The following is a 24,515-nucleotide window of genomic DNA, read 5'->3' on the forward strand; positions in this document are numbered from 1 at the left end:
GTCACGAGGCCACTACAATTCAAGCAAGTCGACAGGCTACGACTGTTTTTTATTTATTATTATTATTATTTTTTTAAATAAGCGGAAAAAGCCGTCGGGGAGTTCCTCTCTCACCTGCCGCCCCTCGAGCTCGATCTGGAAGTTCTTCGCCGACTCCTGCGTGACCCTGCCGCCGAAGTCGAGCTGGTAGACCTGCGTGGCCTCGTTCCAGAGAGGCTGCTTGTTGGCCATGACGTAGACGAAGCCCTGGCTGCCCAGGCCGCGGTCCTCCTTCTCGTTGGCCTTGCGGCACTTGAACTCCTCCAGCTCGCTGGCGGCGCGCAGGCTGCGCTTGGTCTTCCAGCCCTTCTTGCCGCTCTGGCTCTGGTTCATCAGCTCGTCGCCGCTGATGAAGAGCTCCGGCTCGCTCTCCGAGCTGTCCTGGAACTCGTTGGTCTTGTTCAGCTTCTTGGCCTTCAGCTGCTCCTTCTGCGGCTTGGGCTTCTTCTTCTCGCGGCCGAGCCGGGGGCTGGAGATGAGCGAGTTGAAGTCGCTGAGCGCCCGGCCCTCCTTCTTCACCTTGCCCTCGGTGACGGCCGGCACGTTGGCCTCCTCCGCCCGGCTGTCCAGGCGCTTGCGGCCCTTCTTGCCGAACTTGTCGACGCGCTGCGGCACGGGGCTCTCGTTGAGGGACAGCACCTCCTGGAAGCCCTCGCCGGCCTCCGCCACGGCCTCCGGGGGCGGGCCCGGGTGGCCCGGGTGCTCGGCGGGCGGGGGAGGGGAGAGCACGGGCTTCTCCACCACCAGGTGGGACTTGGCCGGGAGCGTCCCCGAGGGGTTCTGGATGGGCGGGCAGGGGTTGTACGCGTTCCAGGGGTGCAGGGCGATCGGGGGAAGCTGGAGGCCGGCACAGGCGCTGGCCCCCGGATACATGGGGGGCAGGGGGCAGCAGGCCAGGTTGGCCAGGTTTGGCGGGTACCCGGGGGGAAGGACCATGGGGGACTCCTGCTGGGTGAACGGGACAGGGGCCACCACCTCTTTGGGGGAGCAGGGCTGCGGGGGCGGCTGCACGGCCTGAAGCTGGGGTCCGCTGTAGCCCGACCCGGGGGGGAAGGGGAGGGAGATGGGGTAGCCGGTTTGGAAGGTGGCAGTGGCAGAGCTGGTGGGGGATTTGGGTGCCAGGACGAAGGGGAGCCGCGAGACGTCCAGGTGCTGAGCAGGGTTGAGGATGAGCGGGGGCGGCTTGTGGGGCCCAGGCGGCGGGGGAGGGGGCGCCAAGGCGGACCTCTCTTGCGGGACCCAGATCTCCTCGGTGGCGGCCGGGTCCCACTGGTACGGCGGCGGCCGCTTGACGGTCAGCCCCACTTCGCTCAGGGCCAGGTGGCGGATGGACTTCTCCAGCTGGCACTGCTGGCTCAGCGCCTCGTCCTCGGTGAAGGCCGAGTTGACGTAGTCGGTGCGGTCGCGGTTGCCCTCCAGGGCGCTCAGCAGGTTGTAGGAGGACTGGGAGGACTGGGAGGCCAGCGGCGACGTGCTGTTGGAGTGCACGATGACCGTGCTGTGCTGGGCGCCGCTCCCCGGCGGGAAGTCCTGCCGGATGATGGTGCCGCCGGCGATCCCGTTGCCGCCGCCGCTGGCCCCGCCCCCGCTGGCCCCGGCCCCGCCCCCGCCCCCGTTGCTGCACTGGCTGCAGGTGTACAGGGCGGTGGCCACCCTCTGCTGGTAGGAGGCCGCCAGTGCGCTGCTGACCTTGGACTTCGTCGGCAGGGTCCGCTGCTGGGGGTCCATCAGCAGGGAGACCTTCAGCGCCGCCTCGCGGCTGTTCCGCCGCAGCGTGGCGTGGATCAGCGTGGTGTCCAGCCGCTGCTGCGCGGCGCTCCTCCCCGCGCTGCTCTGATTGGCCGGGTCGGGGTACGGCGGCGGGTCGCCGCTGGGTATGGAGTAGCGGGGCACGGTGAGGCGGTTGAGCGTGGCGGAGCTGTAGGGCAGCTGGACCTTCTTGCTCTCGGAGGAGGTGACGCGGAGCGTGGCCGAGCTGCCGGGGCCCTGCAGGCTGTAGACGTTCTGGTTGCAGACGAGCCGGGTGCGCGGCCGGCACACCTCCTCCACGTTGCCGCTGCTGTCGAAGGTGGTGATGCGCTCGTAGCCCAGCGGCGTCTGGTACTGCGGGGCGGCCGGGTACAGGCACAGGTCCACCACGGTCGCCGGGGGCGGGTTGCCGCCGGCGACCGCCCCCGCCGCCGCCGCCGCGCTGGCCTGCGCCGCCACGGCGGCCGCCACCGTCCCGGGGTACGGGGGCGGCGGGTTCATCTTGCTGATCTCCAGCGGGGCGCTGAAGACCACCGCGTCGCCCTCGGCCAGCTGGGAGCCCGACCGGGTGGGCTTGATCTTCAGCAGGTGCTCGTGGTCGCTGCGGTCCGGCCCGTGCTCGCCCTGCAGGTGGGGCAGCTGCAGGGGGCCCTGGAGCTGGTGCGAAGCCCCCGGGAGCTGCCCGGACGGCAGGGGGGGAGGGGGCAGCTGGATCGGGTGCTGCTGCTGCTGCTGGAGCTGTTGTTGGTGTTGTTGCAGCTGTTGTTGGTGTTGTTGCAGCTGCTGTTGGTGCTGCTGCATCTGCTGTTGGTGCTGCTCCCGCAGCTGCTGCTGCTGCTGCTGCATCTGTTGGATCTGCTGCTGAATTTGCTGCTGCTGTTGCTGGATCTGTTGGTGCTGCTGCTGCATCTGCTGGTGCTGCTGCTGCATCTGCTGTTGGTGCTGCTGAAACTGTTGGTGCTGCTGCTGGATCTGCTGATGCTGCTGCTGCTGTTGCTGCTGCTGCTGTTGTTGCAGCTGGTGCTGCTGCAGCTGCAGCTGGACGGCGTGTTGCTGCTGTTGCAGCTGCTGCTGGACAGCATGTTGTTGCTGAAGTTGTTGCTGGGCAGCGTGTTGCTGCTGAAGCTGTTGTTGCTGAAGTTGTTGCTGGGCAGCGTGTTGCTGCTGTAGTTGTTGCTGGGCGGCGTGTTGCTGGGCGGCATGTTGCTGGGCAGCGTGTTGTTGGGCAGCGTGTTGCTGGAGCTGTTGCTGCGCAGCGTGTTGTTGCTGAAGCTGTTGCTGGGCCGCGTGTTGCTGTTGAAGCTGTTGCACGTGTTGCTGCTGCTGCTGTTGGTGTTGTTGTTGTTGCTGCTGCTGCTGCTGCTGCTGATGGGGATGCTGTGGCGGAGGTTGCTGAGGAGGTGGCGGTTGGTGGTGAGGGGGCGGGGGCCCCACCAGCAGACGGCCCATTTCCAGGCCCCCGAAAATGACCTGCCCGGGGCTGGAGTAGCGGGCGGGCACGGTGTACTGGGCGGTCATCACCGCGTCCTGCCCGTGGTCCGACGCGGCGGCCGCGGCGGCCGTGGCCGTGGGATTGGTCAGCACGTCCAGCTGCACGTTCTGATTGGCCAGCAGGGACTGCACCAGGCCGATGCTCTGGGTGGGGGACATGGCCTGGGCGGGGCTGTGGATGGGGGCGATGGGGATGTTGACGGTGCAGGGGGGGTTGTCCTCGGCCACTCCGGAGGGTCCCGTGACTGTGGACCCAAATTCGGCGTCAGAAACAAGATTAGATTCTCGATTAGAACTCTTTAATGTCCACTAAATGCAGCATAAAATGGAAATTTTCCTTTTGCTCGACGCCTCACACAAAGGACAACAAATACAGTGGAAAAAGAACTCAAAGACGTAAGAATTATCATAGTAAACTTCAGGTATTGGTTACACCCTCATTTTAGTCGCTATCAGTTCATTACTGAGACTTATAACTGCAAAGGGCACAATATATATATATATAATTTTTCCATGGGGATTTTTCCTTGCTAGTAAAACCTCTAATCTTCCGCTAGAGGGCAGTGATTGAAACACTGTGTGAAGTGAATAGGTTACACTCAAATTCCCAGTAAGGTGTTTACATGGACTGTGAAAAGCTGCTAGCAGTCCTGTGTACATGTTCATTGGAACATCCTCAGTAAGACATGCAGGTAATTTGTGAACAGACAAGCTCAGTAAAACATACTGTAGGAACGTATTTGAATCTAAAACAATTACATATCAGACCCAGGTCTGGTTCTGAATAAGGGGTTTTGCATGAGTCATTTCATAGCCGGAACGCTTGAAGACTGTTTGGGGCGAAGCTAGGAATATCGGTGTGCATGTAAACTAACACAGTAAACCTGGATTCACTTTTCACACATAAACTCACACAAACAGTTGTTTTTTTTTTTACCAGTGCTCTCGAAATACACCATCTAACAATATCTCATTACTCCCAAAGGACTGCATGAACAAGCAAACTCCCACATCAAGAGCGCTGGCTGTTTTTATTGTTCAACGGACGGCACGACAATTCCGTCGGGACAGAATTCTTCACGATCAGTCTGCAAGAGAAACAAGGACAGAGGGGGGGGGGAGGGGGGGGGGGGAACCAGCCCAGCGAGTAAACATCTCTACCACACCCTCAGCAGTGCTCCAGAGCGAGATCCCCGCGGTCGCTCAAATTTAACGGGCAGCGAGTAAACATCTCTACCGCACCCTCAGCAGTGCTCCAGATGCCCCACGGTCGCTCAGATTTAACCGATCCGGTTCCTCGCGCGGTACCTGGCAGGTCGTCCTCGTCTTCGCTGAAGACGTTGGGGTTGAAGACGGGCAGGTTGATGTAGTCCATCGAGATCTTCCGCACCTCCGGAAGGTAGATGGTCATCTGCCTGGGCTGGAGGTGGAGCAGACTGGTCTTGTAGATGACTGGGAAAGGGAGAAAACATACATCGGTCTCATGGGTAACTCAAAGAGTAGCAAGGAACATTGTCTTATAACTGAAAGGGGCCAAAAAAAACAAACAAGAGAGAACAGATAAAAAAAAACAGTTGTAATCTGTAGGTGGAAAATTCAGGTAGAGAAAGTAAAAGTCTTCCTCAGTTGTCACCTAGATTAGACTAGACTAGTTAACACAATCAGGAATAACTAATTCATGAAATCAAGCTTTAGATGACTGTCAGATCTACCTGCACCAAGGTTCGTAGGCAAGAAGGAAGCCAGTCCCACAATTTTAAACTTCGTTCCCCAAATATTGGACGTGACCTGAGCGAGGTAATTATGCTGTGAAACGGGAAACAGGAAATGAAAGGCGTCAAGGAGTCAGCAAGGAACATAATCACATACCGGGAGTCAAAAATGTAAATCCTGCATTCCTCATAAAAACCAGCGCTACAAATCCGGAACAATCAACGGGAGACCAAAGGTCAAACCCCCCCCTAAACGGGGACAGTACCTGAGTGATGTCATCGAGGGGGAACTCTCGGCGAGTCAGACTCGGGGAGCCAATGGAAGGCTTGCGAATGGGTAACCGCGGCGACCGGGATATTTCCTGTGTGGCGCGTGACAGCTTAGGGGACTTCCTGGGGTCGATATTGATCCTGTTGGAAAAGGGACAAACTAAGTCTCTACAGAGGGGGGGGGGGGGGGGGTAAGTCATAAGAAAAATCAATCAGTTGGCACCAAGCATGCACTGTGGTACAATCGCATTTCACACAACAGGTATACACATACTCAAATCATCAGTAATTAATGATCAACTAAAGAATATTACATTACATTACATTATTGGCATTTGGCGGACGCTCTTATCCAGAGCGACGTACAGTTGATTAGACTAAGCAGGAGACAATCCTCCCCTGGAGCAATGCAGGGTTAAGGGCCTTGCTCAAGGGCCCAACGGTTGTGCGGATCTTATTGTGGCTACATCGACCCTAGAACCACCGACCATGCATGACCCAGTCATTTACTTTAACCACTACGCTACAGGCCTCCCCTAATATATGTATAAGAAACGTGAAATTATTGAATAATTAAGAATTAAATTCCCTTTTGGTGGATAAAGAGTACCTGGGAAGTTTGGGCGACTTGCTTCCTCGGGAGATCTTTGGCGATTTCTTCCCCACCCAGTCGTCACTCAGCTCAATGTCACTGGAGTCAGAACAGTTACAGCTGTCAATCATGGAGGAGATCAGACTGTTCCCGTAGACCTCGTCTGAGAGGGAGAGAGGGAGTTGGGGCAGAGAGAGAGAGAGAGAGAGAGAGGGAGAGAGAGGGGAGAGGGAGAGAGAGAGGGAGAGAGAGAGGGAGAGAGAGGGAGAGAGAGGGAGAGAGAGGGAGAGAGAGGGAGGGAAAGGGAGGGAGAGTGAGGGAGAGTGAGGGAGAGTGAGGGAGAGTGAGGGGGAGAGAGAGGGAGAGAGGGAGAGAGAGGAGAGAGGGAGAGAGAGGGGAGAGGGAGAGAGAGGGAGGGAGAGAGGGAGAGAGGGAGGGAGAGAGCGAGAGAGAGAAAATGAGGCACGTGAGTGGGAGAAGCCAACAGCAGGGGGCGCTTTTCCAACCACGCATCCAGCATAAATGAACATGTTATTTCCCGTTTGTCAATATACTGTATTGTCAATTCACTTCTTTATTTTCTCTCTTATTTATAACTTGTCCATTAAACTGTGTTGATACAAACGCTGCTGGTTGGGACTGGAGGTTTGATCCGGTATCGGACGACGACGCCCAGCTTACACCTCCCACATGAACAGGTCAGGCGAGAACCTTTCCTGTCCTATCAGAGATTTTAGTATTAAAAAAGAAGGATCGGGGGGGTAAACAAACGCAAAGGAGAATAGACAAAAAAGCAGCATCTCTCGAGTGCACAGAGACAAAGAGATGGAGAGGGAGGGAGAGGGAGAGAGAGAGAGAGAGAAAGAGCAGGAGGGAGACGGCCACACGTGATGAAAGTTGCATGAAGCAGCCCATCGTGTCTGTAGGAGTTAGCGGTTCGTGCACAGGGCCCTTTTATCCCAGTGCTTCCGTTAGCGGCTGTGTGTGTGTGTGTGTGTGTGTGTGTGTGTGTGAGTGCGCACACGAGTCCCTGGAGCCCCAGGACGGCAGGAACGTCCTCATCTGACCGCCTCCGCCCCGCCCCCTCAGAGCAGAGTCAAACTGGGACACGGGGTTTGAGTCAGACAGTGTGTGTGTGTGTGTGTGTGTGTGTGTGTGTGTGTGTGTGGGGGGGGGGTCTGTGTGTTCAGTGAATCTGTCAAGCTTCATCAGCAGTCAAGCTGAAGCACTAGTTCAGTTAAGTCTGCCTATTCCCCTGTTTATACATACACACACACACACACACACACACACACACACACACACACACACATACACACACACACACACACACACACACACACACACACACATACACACACACACACACACACACACACACACACAGTTACACTCACACACTCACACACTCACACACTCACACACTCACACACTCACACACTCACACACTCACCCGCCTTGCCGTCGGTCTTGGGGTCCATGATGACGAACTCGGGGCGGAGCTTGCTGATGCGGCGGCCCTTGAGGATGGGCACCAGGCCCCCCAGGTACTCCAGGTACAGCGTGTAGCAGGGCCCCCCCACCTCGGGGTTGTCCTCCGTGCGCTTCATGGTGCAGTGCAGCCGCTCGTTCCCCGCCGTGGGGTAGCTCACGAAGTCGCGCATGTTGTTGGGGTCTGGGATGGGCGGCTGGAGAGGGGCATGATGGGATATGTTCCATTAGCGCGATCACGCTGGCACCGTGTATGCACACACGTCTTTTTGAAGCGAAACGCCTGTATGCACACGCGCGCACGCACGCACACACACAATCACAAGTGCTCCTTGTAAAGATGTTTCCGGAACAAACCGCAATTATGTGTGCGGGCGTGTGCATATCCAAACGTCTTAAACACTCGAGGCTGTTATAGAGACACATTGATGTCTCACCAGCACAGACAGACAGAGAGACAGACACAGACACACACACACACCATACCTTACCTCGCCCTCACTGACACACACACACACTCACCTCACACACACCATACCTCACCCTCTCACACACACACACACACACACACACACACACACACACACACACCATACCTCACCCTCTCACACACACACACACCATACCTCACCCACACACACACACACCATACCTCACCCACACACACACACACACACACACACACACACACACACACACACACCCCTGCTGGGTACAGGATGTGCTGATCTATCCCATCCCTCTGTGTGAACACACACACCTTACCTCACCTTACCCTCACTCTCTCACACGCGCACACGCACCTTCCCTTACCTCACCTCACCCTCACTCTGTCTCGCGCACGCGCACCTTCCCTTACCTCACCTCACCTCACCTCACCCTCACACTCTCTCTCACGCACACGCATGCACACGCACACTCCTGTCACATAACGAAGACCCGGGTTCATCTGTGGTCACGCTGCTGCTCTCGGTAACATGAACGAATGGCTGTGTGCACCGACTCACCGCGTTAGCCATGACAAAAACATTAATCCCCCAGACAGGAGAGCTTCCACTCAGACTGATGCACAGCACACCACAGCCCTCCATCATGGGCGCAGAGAGGTGGCAGTAAACGGCAGCCATTTTACACACCTTAGCTCATCTGTGCCCCGTAACTCAGAGAGAACCTGCCACTGTGTCCTGCTTCGAGATCCAAGGTCTCCAGCACGAGATTGGGAGAACGCAAAAGCCAACGGAGAAGTAAAGTGATGGCAAAGGCAACCAGTTAAAATATTAGAACCACTGGTGAGAGATGTGGTGCAGGCTACAGGAGGGCCACAGAGAACACGCCACCACACTGCTGGGGTTTAATCCCCCCATTGGGGTTTAATCCCCCCCATTGGCTGCTTCTGACCTGTGGCCAATTGCTGTTCACCTGTCCGTTTCCCTCTCTGTTTTCTCCCCGTCTGGATAAAGCAAGCAGACATAAAGAGAATGGACTGTCTGCTCACTGTTCTTTAAGGAACTGACTGACAGGTGCATTCTGGGACAGGGGCTCTGAGCACAGCTACAGGAGGAATTTCCGCAGCTCTTGAGAGTTGAGGACGGCAGACAGTGCTGTTGGAAACCCTAAACTCTGACCCTCTGAAATCAGCTCCCCCGGGCTCAGAAAAGAAGGTACACCAGCCAAACACACACACACACACACACTCACTCTCACTCTCTCTCTCTCTCTCTCTCTCTCTCTCTCTCTCTCTCTCTCTCTCTCTCTCTCTCTCTCTCTCTCTCTCTCTCTCTCTCTCTCTCTCTCTCTCTCTCTCTCTCTCTCACAGACACAGACACACACAGACACACAGACAAACACACAGACACAGACACACACACACACACACACACACACACACACACACACACACAGACACACACAGACACACACAGACACAGACAGACACAGACAGACACAGACAGACACAGACACAGACACAGACACAGACACAGATACACAGACACACAGACACACAGAGACTCACACTCTCTCTCTCTCTCTCACACACGCACACACACACACACACACGCACACACACACCTTGATGGTGGGGGCGAAGGCGGAGGTGACGTAGCCGCACAGTCTGGAGGGCATGGTGAGCTTGCTGATGTCCTTCTCCTCGCGCAGCGTGCTGGCGATGGCCTGCTGGCACAGCAGCTGCAGGCCGGCCACGCGGTGCTCCACCCGCACCACGTACAGCGCCGGCCCGCACGCCAGGAACAGCCGGGAGTCCCGGTGACCCCAGCAGATGGTGGTGATGGGCCTCTGAGCGAGGGAGAGGGGGGAGGGGGGAGAGAGAGAGGGGGAGAGAGAGAGGGGAGGGGGGAGAGAGAGAGAGGGAGAAGGAGAGGGGGAGAGAAAGAGAGAGAGGGAGAAAGAGAGAGAGGGAGAGGAGGAGAGAGAAATCGGTTCGTTCATCACAATCCCGTTTTTCAACGTGTATTCATAAATGTCAATTAATTCATGCAATGTTGTGTAAGTGTCTGTGTTTTGTAATATCAAATGAAACTGACATGTTGTGGACCAGCGATGGGTAGTTTTTTGGGCCATTTCAGAGTCCTGCTGTAACTAACTGCTCTGGCCGGAATGAGCCATTCCAGAGCGTTCAGGCGTTCCGCGCCATCCATGCGGAATTCCGACCGCACCCGGGGCGGCGGAAACATGGAAGTTTGGCTGAACGGCCGTGTTTACAAGGCGCGGGAAACGGCACGATAACACATTCAGCGTTCACTCGTCCGGACAGGTTGCCATGGCGCCGCGCGACACATAGGGCACGGTTACCATGGTCCCAGAGAAGTTCTTTTCATTTGTGACATCATAGATTCTCAGGCAGCAGAAGGGCTCTGCGTAGAGACCCGAACATGGTTTATCTGCCTAGACCAGGAGCCTGTTCCACAAAGCAGGATCACCAAGTCAGCTGGATATCTTCACTGAGTAAAACCTGGAACCTTCCCAAATCTGGAACACGGACTCCAGTAAAAAGAGCTGTACCAGGTTTTACTCAGTGCATTTAACCTGCTTCATGATACAGGCTCCTGGTCTAATGAAACAGGGCTGAGACCGTCATCACACTCTCATCACCAACCATGGAGAACATTGCTACCAGCCAATACAACAAGGGCAACTGTGATTGGTGGATAGTTGTTCTCATGTCAAAAGAAAGTGCAGAAATGAGAGGAGAGCCAAAGGAGTTGATCTCTGAGGAAAAGAGTACCGTCTGTTTGTTGTTTTTCTGCTTGCCGTGTTTTTTGCGGCCCAGGTGAGCTCACCTGTGCAGGAGTCTCCAGCGTGTAGATGTGCTCTCCGTGGACGTTGTAGAACTTCACCAGGGCGTTCCTCATGAGGGAGAGGCAGGAGGGGTCCACCTGGAGGCTGTGCCTCTCAATGCCCGCTACCGCCATGAGGTCTCCCTGAGAACACCACTGCACCACCACGTCTGAAACACACACACACACACACACACACACACACACACAGCGCCATGAGATTACCACTGCACCACTACCTCTGAAACACACACACACACACACACACACACACACACATACACACACACACACACACACACACACACACACAGCGCCATGAGATTACCACTGCACCACCACGTCTGAAACACACACACACACACACACACACAGCGCCATGAGATTACCACTGCACCACTACCTCTGAAACACACACACACACACACACACACACACACACACACACACACAGCGCCATGAGATTACCACTGCACCACCACGTCTGAAACACACACGCACACACACACAGCGCCATGAGATTACCACTGCACCACTACCTCTGAAACACACACACACACACACACACACACACACACACACACACACCGCCATGAGATTACCACTGCACCACCACGTCTGAAACACACACACACACACACACACACACACACACACACACACACACACACACACACACACACACCAATAGCAACAAGGGCAATGCACACAAACAAACCGATGACACAGCAGAAGGGCCAGTGAACCCTGTCATTACATAATCAGGGAAAAACACCCAGAGCCTCCAGGGACACCGCACAGGAACACCTCCTCCCCCCCAGGTGAAGAGCCCCACAGCCCCTAGGGAGCCCTGCGGTGAACAGCAGCCCATCTCTTCAGGCTACACCTTTCCCTCCCCAACTCACCACCATGAGTAGCCTTAGACTGTAATGGCACTTATGTATAGATTGTATAGATATTGTTACTTGTATAGGTATTGTTATTTTTTGTATTCTAGCTGCAACTGTGGTATGCTAGTTTGAAAGTTGATTGTACTCTTAAAGGGTTCTGATTATCTGTATGTTTACACTAAGACTCGGAACTGTACTGTCCTCTCAGGTCCTCTTTGCACTTGTTCTTGTGTTTGATTTGCACTTTGTTGTACGTCGCTCTGGATAAGAGCGTCTGCTAAATGCCACGTAATGTAATGTACTGTAATGTAACCCCAGCCTCCCAGACTACAGCTCCACCCAGACGCCTGCAGAGCCATCCTGACTGAGCTGCGTGCGTGCGTGCGTGCACCTACAATCTCTCTACACCTGGATATACCCGACAGCATCCAACTACCCTGCCAAAAATACACCCCGCAGGATGTAAACACACCCACAATCTCCACAGGTGGCTACACCCAACAGGACTGAAACACCCCACTGAACTACAGCCGACAGAATCCAAAAGCCCCGCTAAATACGGGCCAACAGGGCTGCTCTGTTAAAGCAGAGCCCCTGTTAAAGTCGTACCTGCGGGCGAAACACGGGGTTATGTTCAGGGGTGGAGGTTACGCTGGCTCTTGCGCTTGGGAGTAACTTGCGATAGGAGGCAGACGTAACCACACTCAGCAGAGCCCCTCTGGTCCTCCACACTCACCACACACACACACACACACACACACACACACACACGTGACACCAGGCCGCTAGCACAAAGGCCCAGGACAGGGGGGGGGGAATCTGCGGCTCATGCAGACTGGCCGGTAGAGCACTGGTAAGCCTCCGGCGACTGATTCAGCCAGCCTGAGGACCTCAGAAGCCCCTGATCTCTCGGTCCCAGCTGCTGGCCCCACTGTTAATCAACGCCGGGCAGCTGCGCGGTAATCCTGATCAGATCAGGGGAAGCGTGTGGCAGCAGATGTCATGGCAGCAGGGTCTGGAGGCTGCTGGGACAGCAGTGTGGGGTAATGATGAGGGGTGGGGGGGGGCAGGGCGTGGGACTCAGTGAGAGGGCTGCGAGATTGATGCCCAAGTGGGAGGCACTGCCATGAACGAGTAGCCTTTCCTAGTTCTGGATGTGATGCTTTGACTTGTGGTAGAACCTATGCACTTGTAAGTCGCTTTGGATTAAAAGCGTCTGCCAAATGACAAAAATGTAAATGTAAATGTCTCCAGCTCTGTGAATGGGGTGAGTGTAAGAATACCTGCTCTGAAAGCACTGTGGACGTAAGATATAAGATATAAGAGGTATGGTTTAAAAGTTAATCTGCCAAGGGGGCAACACTGATTGGGATGCTGGGATACATGTGCTACCCTGCAAGGGATGCTGGGGTACACCTAGCCTTGAGCAGATGATGGCGGGGGAGAGGACAGGGGGCTATTCTGCAGTGCATGCTGGGATACACCTACCCTTGAGCCCTGAGCGGATGATGGAGGGGGAGAGGACGGGGGGCTATTCTGCAGTGCATGCTGGGATACACCTACCCTTGAGCCCTGAGCGGATGATGGAGGGGGAGAGGACGGGGGGGCTATTCTGCAGTGCATGCTGGGATACACCTACCCTTGAGCCCTGAGCGGATGATGGCGGGTGTGAGGTCGTCGTAGTTGTTCATCAGGCTGATGTCTCCAGACGTGAAGCTGACCGTCAGCAGCGGCTTCAGGTTGTGCACTGCCAGGGCGACAGACGGACGGACAGACAGACGGACGCAGGGACAGTTAAACAAAACCCACTCTTCCGCCGTTTAAAATCAGACCAAAGATGCTGGCTACTGATGCACAAATCAAATCAAACCAGCTGCCCCCCCCCCCACCCCCGCCCATCTGTGTGGTCACTCCCGCCAAACAGACGGTGGCCATTTCTGAACCGCTGCAAACTTTTGTAAAGATATGTCGCAATGACATAATAACATGACACTTATGCAAGCTGTTGTGTATTTATCTCTTCTTCTTTTTTTTGGGAGTAAAAGAACAAAGGATGATGTAAGCGCTGCAGATCTCTAAATATATCTCTAAGTACATCTCCAAAGTGCCCCATATAGACACAGATGTGTCCTCAGCCACTGCTTCAGGCAAATCTTCTGATAATGATCACATGACCCACTCCTTACAGTAGGCACACTGCACGGTCAGTTAGACACAGCACAGAGGTGAAGCTGCTTCATTCTGAATCCATACAGGGGAGGGCATCCAAGAATTCACCAATATATTTCACATTTTCCATATTTATTTCACCAATATGTTTATCATTTTCACATATAATTAACCACATGCCACATTTTCACTGGGGAGTTATTTCTTGTACACAGATTCTCCAGCATTACACGAGTCTTTTAAGACAGGGGTGTCCACTCCAGAAAGGGACAGTGTGATGGCAGGCTTCTGCTTGACCCCAGTGTAACAGGTGAGAAATTGCCTTGAGTCCGAGGTGGGATTTGAACCCCGACCTCTCACTTGTACCAAATTATTTGTTGAACGAACGCGTTACCAGTCAGCTAAAGACGAACTCGCCCCTAGCCAAGGGCAACAACGTTCTTTTTGAATTTGAGGGTTACGTCATCGGGGAGTGTTGTCGAGGTAATTTGCTACCAGCCTTCGCTTTCACTGCACGTCCGTGCTTACTAGCGAACTAGCTGAGCTAACCATGTTACACCAGCACTGCAACATCTGATCTGTAGACTGAACTAATCCTGGCCTTCAACCAAACCCTGATCAGTAGAATCAAGTATCTTACGGGTTGCTTACAAATGAATCATTTCATTTTGCGTTCATCCGACTCTTTTTTTGCATGTGAAACATCAGCTCTGCGAGGCAGCAGAATATCTACAGGAAGTGAATTCCACCGTTTCCTACTAACCTGGGACCTAAGAGTGCCAATTAGTCCATAAGGACACACAGGATGAGGAAACACTCGAACACATGCCCACTCCCTCCAAACAACACCTCCCTCCACATTTTAATGTGTTTCATACGCTCCGTTTTCTCAATAAAACGGCAAACCCGAGTAGGAGAACTGGGCAGGAACACTCATTACCCTGGTTCAGCTGTCCCAAGCCTAGTCCCATGACGGAATTTTAATTATTTCATTCAACAACCTCCTCCCACACCACAACACCTCCCACAGGCCTGACAGCAGCCCTCCCCCTGTCCTGCTTTTCAGATCAAATCTCCAATCAAACTGCAGAGGCTGCTCATTCCTCCACCGATGAGTAAGCCATTACATCACCACGGATGAGAGGGTGAAACTACGCTCTCCTGGAGGAGGAGGTGTATATTTTATACTTTCTTCAAGGCAGCAGTTTCTTATTTTCTTGGGTTGGGGGGGTAACTTTGTTAATCGGTGAATTATAGCGTCATTACAGCCCAAGCCAAGGCGAGCGTTTTTTGCGCTTTATAACGTGGAACGTTTTAATGTCGTTGGGGGATTTCACGCGTAGTGATCAGAGCTGTAAAGCATCGATAAATGAAGACACATTACACGCGCTGCCGGATTCAGTATAACTGATATTATACTGTAAAAGAACACAGTATGAGTGTACTGGTTAGCACAGAACTGGGAACACACAGGGACCATTAAACCATGATGGATGTCCCTGCATCCCACAGACTTTATTAAACTGCCGCATACACACCTGTCTCTGGAGACACACCAGCAAAGAGATTTTTCCCTCTTCGCAGCAAAAGCTGACATTTGAAAATTTGAAAATTACTGGTTTTCAACTGTCATTTGCCAACTGAATCTTTCAAAATTTCAAACCTTGCTTCTCACAAACACTGATGTTTGTCCAACCGGTTTGATTTAAAAATGTATTAAACTTGTATTTAAAATACACAGGAGTAAAATAAACAGGCATGTAGTATTTTTTTTTTTTCCCCAGTGAGTCCCAGGGAGATGTGAAATGGGTTTCTCAGAGGTGTGTCTCCCGGGCGAGGCAGATATAAATACGGTCAGCCAGGGGGTCAGTGAAATGAAAGGCATTAGAAGGGGCCGGCGGTCTCTGGACAGGGGAGCTGGGGGAGCCGTTGACCGCTGGCTGGGGGGCGTTATTGCCTGGAGGACGCGGGTAGGGGGGCTGAATTAAGCCTGAGAGCCCCAGCGGTGTGTATAGGGGGACAGCTGGAGATGTTGCGCTCTGTGAACACCTCACTACTCCACCCCGCAAACCAACCCAGCCTCCAGGACACACAGCCAAGGTCAGCAGCCTACTCCACAGATGTTGATTCCCTTCCAGAAAATCAGTCTCACCCATGCCTCGTGTACAGTACGCAGGCATATTCATGAACAACCTTTTTTTAGCATTTAACATACTCATCAATAGCATTGTTATCCAAATAAATGCACAGTGACAATCAGAAGGGAATAAAAAAGATATTTTTACCGTTTGAAATTCATCTGAAATCCATTTACAGCCATTTACTCGTATTATAAGCACTTTCTCGTAAAAATGAAATCATCTATACCCATCGGAGTGCTTGGCAAACTCTCAAATACTCCTCTACTGATTTCTGGATTAGTGTGTCGCAGTGGTAGGATAATGGGTCCAAAACTGTTTATAATTAAAAACCCACTCATAGCATTAGAGTGCAGCAGTGGTAGAAAACACAGCCCCAAAGCTCAGACCAGTTTAAAATGAAGACTGACTTTGTGGCATCAGTGAGAAACGCGGTGTAAACGGACAGCGCTTATGGCAGATCTGGGTCACATATATATATCTATCGGATTTGGATTCAAATACTTTTCTATGGGCGCAGCCTGTAGCCTAGTGGCTCAGGTGCCTGTAGCCTAGTGGCTAAGGTACATGACTGGGGCAGCCTGTAGCCTAGTGGCTAAGGTACATGACTGGGACAGCCTGTATCCTAGTGGCTAAGGTACATGACTGGGGCAGCCTGTAGCCTAGTGGCTAAGGTACATGACTGGGACAGCCTGTAGCCTAGTGGCTAAGGTACATGACTGGGACAGCCTGGAGCCTAGCGGCTAAGGTACATGACTGGGGCAGCCTGTAGCCTAGTGGCTAAGGTACATGACTGGGGCAGCCTGCAGCCTCGTGGCTAAGGTACATGACTGGGGCAGCCTGTAGCCTAGTGGCTAAGGTACATGACTGGGGCAGCCTGTAGCCTAGTGGCTAAGGTACGTGACTGGGACAGCCTGTAGCCTAGTGGCTAAGGTACATGACTGGGACAGCCTGTAGCCTAGCGGCTAAGGTACATGACTGGGGCAGCCTGTAGCCTAGCGGCTAAGGTACATGACTGGGGCAGCCTGTAGCCTGGTGGCTAAGGTACATGACTGGGGCAGCCTGTAGCCTAGTGGCTAAGGTACATGACTGGGACAGCCTGTAGCCTCGTGGCTAAGGTACATGACTGGGGCAGCCTGTAGCCTAGTGGCTAAGGTACATGACTGGGACAGCCTGTAGCCTCGTGGCTAAGGTACATGACTGGGGCAGCCTGTAGCCTAGTGGCTAAGGTACATGACTGGGACAGCCTGTAGCCTCGTGGCTAAGGTACATGACTGGGACCCGGAAGGTTGGTGGTTCCAGCCCTGGTGGAGCCGTGCAGCCAGCGTTCGGCTGCCGCCCCGGCGTTGGCGGTTACCTTGCGGCGGCACGTAGTCGTCAGAGTCCGTGTCACTCTCGCTGCTGTCCTCCACCAGGAAGTTGGGGTAGTTCCAGGACATGCTGACGATCCCGTCAGACTCGTGCAGGAGGATGTGAGCCAACATGCGGCCATGACAGTCCATCACGATCACCTGACCGTCCGCTGTGCCAAAGAGTACCTACATACACACACACCGTTATTTATATATATACATACATATATATATATATACACGCACGCACGCAGGCACGCAGTCCATCACAATCACTTGACCGTCCGCCGTGCCAAAGAGTACCTACATACACACACACCGTTATTTATATATATATATATATATATACATATATATATACACGCACGCAGTCCATCACAATCACCTGACCGTCCGCTGTGCCAAAGAGTACATACATACACACACACCGGTACACACACACTGTTTTACATCACACACACACACAGGCACACACAGGCACACACAGGCACACACAGGCACACACAGGCACACACAGGCACACACAGGCACACAGGTGGCAGGTGAGTCGAGACCAGCGTCACAGAAGCCACAGCCCACCTGCTGGTCGTCGGGGGTCCAGATCCCGCAGGTGATCTGGCTCTCCAGGTTGATCTCGGAGGACCAGTGCCTCTGGCCGCTGACCGAGCCCACCAGCACGAAGCCGTCGCGGTAGGAGATGAGGGCCTGGGTGCCGTCGTGGGACCAGGTGAAGTCGCTCACCTGAGGGAACGGACGGGACGGTCAGACCGTCAGACTCCGCTGTGCTACTGCACACCGCCCAAACGCCCGTTAGCAAACACCCAGTCCCCACCACACTCCCTGCACACCGCCCAAACGCCCGTTAGCAAACACCCAGTCCCCACCACACTCCCTGCACACCTTTTTGTTAGGCTTTAGTTTACAGGTCGCATCACAGAGTATTTACTGGGTAAATACCAGCTATTAGGTAACCACTTTTGATGTCAGAGGTAAATGCTATAAAATGGGCAGTAAAATGTATTTTCATAGTACTTAAGTTTGTATCACGGTACTTGCCGACTTAGTTTCAAAGCACTTACAACTGAAATCAGTAGTTATCTAATAATTACACAGGTAGCTGGTATTTAACCAGTAAATACTAGGTGATGCGACCTGTAAACTAAAGCCTAAATAAAGCACGACCCGCCTTTTTGGTTTAAAGTTATATGATATTAATGTGTTTTTTTTTTGTTTTGGACCATGTGAGAAGACAAAGTGCCTGTGTGATACTGTGGGTTCGTGGGTAACGTGACGGGCCTAATGGAGGGACCTCACAAAGCCACAACACTTTGCCCACACTTCACCACCAATCACAATCAGGCCAGGATTCTGGGCGACGCTGCACTCTTATCGTGTGGCACTTTTGTGTTCCCGAGAGTAACATCGACGTTCTCCGCTAAGTAGCTCCGGCTAAGAGCACGCTAAGTGAATTCCCCGTAATGTCAAGTCAAGACATTGCAATTTTGCGCCGGTGAAAGATGCACTTTATGACACGCATTACGAAAGCAAAGAGCTTTCCAGGAAATACCTCCATTCTCAGAAACGCACACACTCACAACCCAAATATAGATAGCAAGTAAAAAAATAAATAAATAAAAAACACAATGCCACAAAGGAGGTTAGCGTGACTCGGAAAAAGTGTAAAAGCTCCCTGGATGAGATTCTGCTCATTACATTACAGTTATTTAGCTGATGCTTTTATCTAAAGTGACTTACAGCAGATTAGACCAAGCTGGGGCCAATCACCCCTGGAGCAATGTGGGGTTAAGGGCCTTGCTCAAGGGCCCAACAGCTGTGTGGATCTTATTGTGGCTACACTGGGGCTTGAACCACCAACCTCCCAGAGGCCAGTGAATCACCTTAGCCACTAGGCTACAGCGCCTTCTGGGATGTTTATCCCAGAGTGCAGGAGGCACTGGTTATGAGTTATGATATTATTGTGTTATCTGGGCTGACCTGAGCCCCGCGGTCGTTCACCAGCTCCACCGACCAGCGGCCCTCGTACTGGATCCACACGAAGATCCCGCCGTCCGTGTCACAGGTGGCCAGCTTCTGAAAGGGCTCGTTCCAGCGCACCAGGACCACCTGCAGAACAACACACACAGCTGTAACTCTATCACGCACACACACACACCTGGAACTATCACACACACACACAGACACACACACACACACACACACGCACACACAGCTGTAACTCTATCACACACACAAACACCGGTATCACACACACACAGCTGTAACTATGACACACACACACACACACACACACACCTGTAACTATGACAAACACACACGCACACACACACATACACAGCTGTATCTCACACACACACACACACACACACACACACACGTAACTATCACACACAGACCTATAACTCTGTATCACTCACCTATAACACACACACATGCGCACACACAGACCTATAACTCTGTATCACTCACCTATAACACACACACATGCAAGCATACTGTAACACACACACACCTGGATAGCAAAGGGTCAAAATGCCAATTGTATATGCGGCCAAGAGGACCTCAGGCAGCTATTTTGGCTCAGTGACCACAGGTTGCACATTTCCTACTGCACTTACCCAATACAATTTAGTCATCACAAATGCTTAAAACACATAACTGCAGAATCTTTAGAGGCAGTGAAATCTCATTTAGGGGATGCTTGAGATTTATTAATTTTTTTACATTTTTTGAAAAAGACCATAACTTGAAGTGAAACGCATGACTTAGTCGTACATTTGCGGGACTGTTTTTACGGGTGTGTGTGTGTGTGTGTGTGTGTTTGCATGTGCGTATGAGTGTTTATGCGTGAGGGAGAGACTGCACTCAGTCTTGTGTCTGGTGAAGAGGCAGTTAAAGCGGAAATGGACATAAGCGATTCGGAGAGCGTTCTGACGGGCGTCCGGGCCCCCGGGCTCCCATCCACCGCCGAGCCCTTTACCCGGCTCCCATCCACCGCCGTGCCCTTTACCCGGCTCCCATCCACCCCCGAGCCCTTTACCCGGCTCCCATCCACCGCCGTGCCCTTTACCCGGCTCCCATCCACCCCCGAGCCCTTTACCCGGCTCCCATCCACCGCCGTGCCCTTTACCCGGCTCCCATCCACCCCCGAGCCCTTTACCCGGCTCCCATCCACCGCCGCGCCCTTTACCCGGCTCCCATCCACCGCCGTGCCCTTTACCCGGCTCCCATCCACCGCCGTGCCCTTTACCCGGCTCCCATCCACCGCCGTGCCCTTTAACGACAGCTCAAAGCCCGCGGAGCGCTCGAGCGGGCAGTGAGCCACACTCAGCCCGAGAACCCACCGGAGCCTCAGCCCTTCAAAGAAACTTTCTGACGCCTTCCACCAACTCTCTCTCCGTCTGACGTCAAACGCGAGCGGGGTTCTCTCTCTTCTCCTCTCCTCTCTCCTCTCTCTAAATGTCAGCCTTTGCCTGGAGGGGTTTTCTCCGGGAGAGCGGGATGCCAGCGAGCCGGGTCCTTCCCGCCGAATCGTGGGCTCAACAAAGCCTCCAGTCCTCGCGCCAACCCCCTCCAAATTCACTTTCTAAGACATTAATAACCCAGGCTGCTGGGCAGAGGACCCAACCCAGCCAGCCGGTGGATATACAGCACGGTGCACACGTCTGAGGGACACGCGAAACAATTCTGTTAAGAGGCTTTCAAAAACGAAATTAACATTCTGAATATCACAACGTTTACTATAAAGAGCACTGAAATTAAAAACTAAATCAAATCAAAGATTCGCCCGCACCACCGCCGTCTCACTTGCTTCTGGCTCTCCGGGTAATTCCAGAAAGCCTCTTACCAAGTTAGTATCTGAAAAGTAGCCAGTTACTTAATTTCTTTGTATTTTGGAAAATGAAGATTCAGAAATGTCAAATTTGCTCTTTTCCACTGACACACTCAAGCAGAAAACAAAAGAATAAACATCCAATACTGAATTTATATATTTAAAAAATAAAATAAAAAAAAAGGGTGCCTAACACTTCTGGACAGCACTGTGAGCCACAGCAGCCGGAACGCTGAGCGTTCCTCCTCCACGAGCCGGGAAGAGCGGTAATTCCCGGCGTCCCCGATGGGACGCCGGCCGCGCCTCGCTGGGCAACCCTCCCGTCCTGCGCCGTAATCCGCCGTCACGAAGAGGACCGGCTCGCCCCCGCGGAACACGTGGAGAGCGCTGACACATCGCCCTCCCGGGACACCTGGACGCCCCCGCCCCCGCCCCGACAAATCCCCCCCCGCTAAATTTAGACAGCCCCTCTGGCGCGCTGATCCGCTGCGTGCCCCGTACGAGCGGCCCGGCTCACGCTCCCTCCGCAGGTGACTCTGACTCAGAGAAAGCTCAAGAGCAGCTCCTCGAAGGCCAGAGGAATAACCCGGCAACCAGCAGCCTGCAGGGGGTCTGCCAGCCTGCCCGCAACACAGCCAGAGACCAGGTCAATCCCAAACAGCCACGGAACCCGGCGGAACACCGTGAAGACCTCAGCACACGTCAGCGCCTTCAGGGCGTGGTTAAGGAGGAAGATGGATGACATTAATGTTGCGATTTCAGGAAACTGATGAGTCTGAAAGCAAAGAGCCAGCCCAGTGCTCTGTAGGCCTAGTTTCTGGACTTCTTCGTAGTCACTTCGAGCTACGCGGCCCGGTTCCTTACAATACACGCCACACGTACAGCAACATTCAAACGTTTGTGTACACCTTGCATGTTCTGACGAATGTTTTATTTCCTGTGTTTGTCGTCAATCAGAGGAAGCAGAAAAGGTACATCTTGCTACGATCAAAGAAATAAGGCCACGTAAACAAAGTCACAGGGCAATAATTTCAGTCCAATTCAACTACTCTAGGTTACATAGATTTGTTTGAAGCTAAATATGTGCAAGAATATTTATTTTAGGGCGTTCCAATTTATGACGGCAAAACTAATTTCCTGTTGTGCCTGCGTTAAAAATGACAAACACGGTTTTAAAGAGGTGGCACAGCCCCCCCCACCATAGCCAGAGGAACACATTAAGACGCCCGTCTCCCGGGGGAATCAAAACTCACAACCCGCCTTTCACATCCGACTGGTCCTCGGAGGTTTGTATTAATTCAGACAGATTTAATCGTAGCTCGTCAAGTAAACACAGCACGGCCGTTCAAAAACGTCTGCTTCTCACAGTCAACCGCCTCACAGTCAATCCCGGACGTTTAAAAAGTAGACGTTATCGATATTCCGGCCCGTTACCTTAACGTCTCAGGAAGGCGTCGCGCGGCGGAATCGATACGTGATTTGACGCGCATAACGAGGAGCGATTTATCCCCAACGCCGTCAAAGAGCCGGCATGAAAGCCTCGAGTCCCTTCTGCAAACACGCTCCCGATGGAGACGGGGAGGCAAAACCGTCAGAGGCAACCGGGCTATTCAATTAAAGTGCAGAGAAGCGTCAACTTAAATTGCTTTAAACTCGCCTGTGGAAGCCAACTGTTTTCCTTATTTTTAATTTACAACACAAAATTGCATCGACGTGCACTGAATCATCTCCCTGCGTCCTCAGATAAAGGTCCAGGAAATCAAGACAGCGTAGAAGCATTAGAAGTATAAAAATAACCATAATCCATAAAACCGCCACATTAATGCCATTCAAATCAACCTGCATTTTTTTATTTTTTTGTTTTATTATCTCCCACAACAAAACAAATCCCAATTTCTTAAAGGTTAGACGGAATAATGTTGCCTAAATTTAAGCTTTTTTGGGGGACTGAATGGCCTTCAAAGTAGTTTATGCAGACCTAGCCGGTCAGGAATCACACAGCGGGTACACATCACAGGCACTTATTTTAGAATAAGACTGCAGCGTACCACCCACCCAGAATCTGGGTTTCATCAATATCTAAACCGTTATTAATAATTTTCGTTCAAAGGCAGTCACAGCGTATGACACACAAAGGGAAAGCACAAAGTGGCAGACATTTTTTTTTGCTCAAATCTAAATGCGTTCTATAAAAAGAAACCGTCAGTGGGGACGAAAACTTTTCCACAAATAGGCCCGACAAAACTCCACATCTCCACAGGCCTGTAGACGCACATCCACACCGGTGTCTTCTACTGCCATTTTACCTCCACCTCGGAGGTTACGCATGTAACAACATCCATCTGCCTGTTAGTCCTAAACTGTCCGTCTGTCGGCAACAGGTAAAATCTGGAAAAGTAATGGCTGGATTGCCATGAAATTTGCGATGTGCATTCACATTCCCAAGAGGGAAACGCCAGTCAAATTTGGTGACCCCATGACATTTCCTCTAGCGCCACCATCAGGCCAAACGTATCTCAAAACTTAATGTCTGGACTACCGTGCACATTCATGTCATGCCTTGGCAGAGGTGTGCACTCAACTGGAGTGTATTCTTTCTGGTTTTATTATTCCTGCAAATTATCATTTACAATGCAAGCATGGTTCCTGGCAAATATCAGCACCAGGCTTTTACATAATTTATTTATTTTTTTGACACACTTGCTTGATGGGCAATGGGCTTTGTGGGCAACTCATTCTTGTTGCTGTTTTGTGCTACACACGGTTTATGAACATGGCCAGGTGTTGAGGTGTGTCGTAGCACGATGCTACAGGATCGGACGACACGCGGACATCGCTCGTGAAGACCCCGCCCGGGCGGCTCTCCGAAAACTGTCGCATCGCCCGCACACGGAAAAAGACACGTTCCCGGGGACGTTCCCGGAGCGGAGCCAGGCCCGAGAAAACGTGCCGAGGAAAATCCCCCTTAATATTCCGCTGGGACGCTAATGGGTTTTACGAGCGGGAAAGCTGGCGGCATGGCAACAGCTCGGAGACGGCGGGGGGAAAATCTTCACCTGACCTTGCTACGACACGGGGGGATTAAACGGGTCTCGTAGGCGCCGGGGAAGGAAATCTGCACGGAATCAGCACCAGAAGAACACAGGACCCGCTCGGCGAAATTCGAAAACTTCAGTGGCTACCAACAGGATGAGATGGTTCTGCTGATGGTTCACCAACAGGTTTAAAAAATTAAAATTAAAATTAAAAAATTTAAAACATTGAAACAAAAAGTCAAAATAAAGGTTTCAATGTCACCGCGTTCACAGAGAAGGGGGAGGGATGAACAGTCATGTGGTTTGAGGGTGTTCGTTGCAGCAATTCCTCTCTTGATCCGTTAGGAGAAACTGCACAAAAGCTTCCTTTCTGTCCGTGTCCGTCGACGTAAGGAGATCCGGTTCGCTGCACTTGGACACACAAAATGGCGGCGGCCCGAC

At 52.7% G+C, this 24,515-nt stretch overlaps 1 protein-coding gene across 1 annotated transcript in view; it reads right to left on the reverse strand.

Moving 5' to 3' along the window:
* Positions 1–24,515, reverse strand: part of tulp4a (TUB like protein 4a) — a 42,019-nt gene that overhangs the window by 5,207 nt on the left and 12,297 nt on the right. Inside the window, exons 3-14 of the mRNA XM_061242988.1 lie at positions 19,185–19,313; positions 17,769–17,930; positions 17,195–17,375; positions 13,170–13,277; positions 10,644–10,810; positions 9,415–9,639; positions 7,307–7,541; positions 5,872–6,016; positions 5,258–5,402; positions 4,992–5,085; positions 4,588–4,731; positions 115–3,524 (exon numbers count right to left, since the gene is read on the reverse strand). Of these exons, the coding sequence (XP_061098972.1) occupies positions 115–3,524; positions 4,588–4,731; positions 4,992–5,085; positions 5,258–5,402; positions 5,872–6,016; positions 7,307–7,541; positions 9,415–9,639; positions 10,644–10,810; positions 13,170–13,277; positions 17,195–17,375; positions 17,769–17,930; positions 19,185–19,313 (5,145 nt within the window). The remainder of the gene's footprint in view (positions 1–114; positions 3,525–4,587; positions 4,732–4,991; positions 5,086–5,257; positions 5,403–5,871; positions 6,017–7,306; positions 7,542–9,414; positions 9,640–10,643; positions 10,811–13,169; positions 13,278–17,194; positions 17,376–17,768; positions 17,931–19,184; positions 19,314–24,515) is intronic.

This window comes from Conger conger, chromosome 5 (assembly GCF_963514075.1).
Source record: "Conger conger chromosome 5, fConCon1.1, whole genome shotgun sequence".
In the NCBI taxonomy this organism is placed as follows: domain Eukaryota; kingdom Metazoa; phylum Chordata; class Actinopteri; order Anguilliformes; family Congridae; genus Conger; species Conger conger.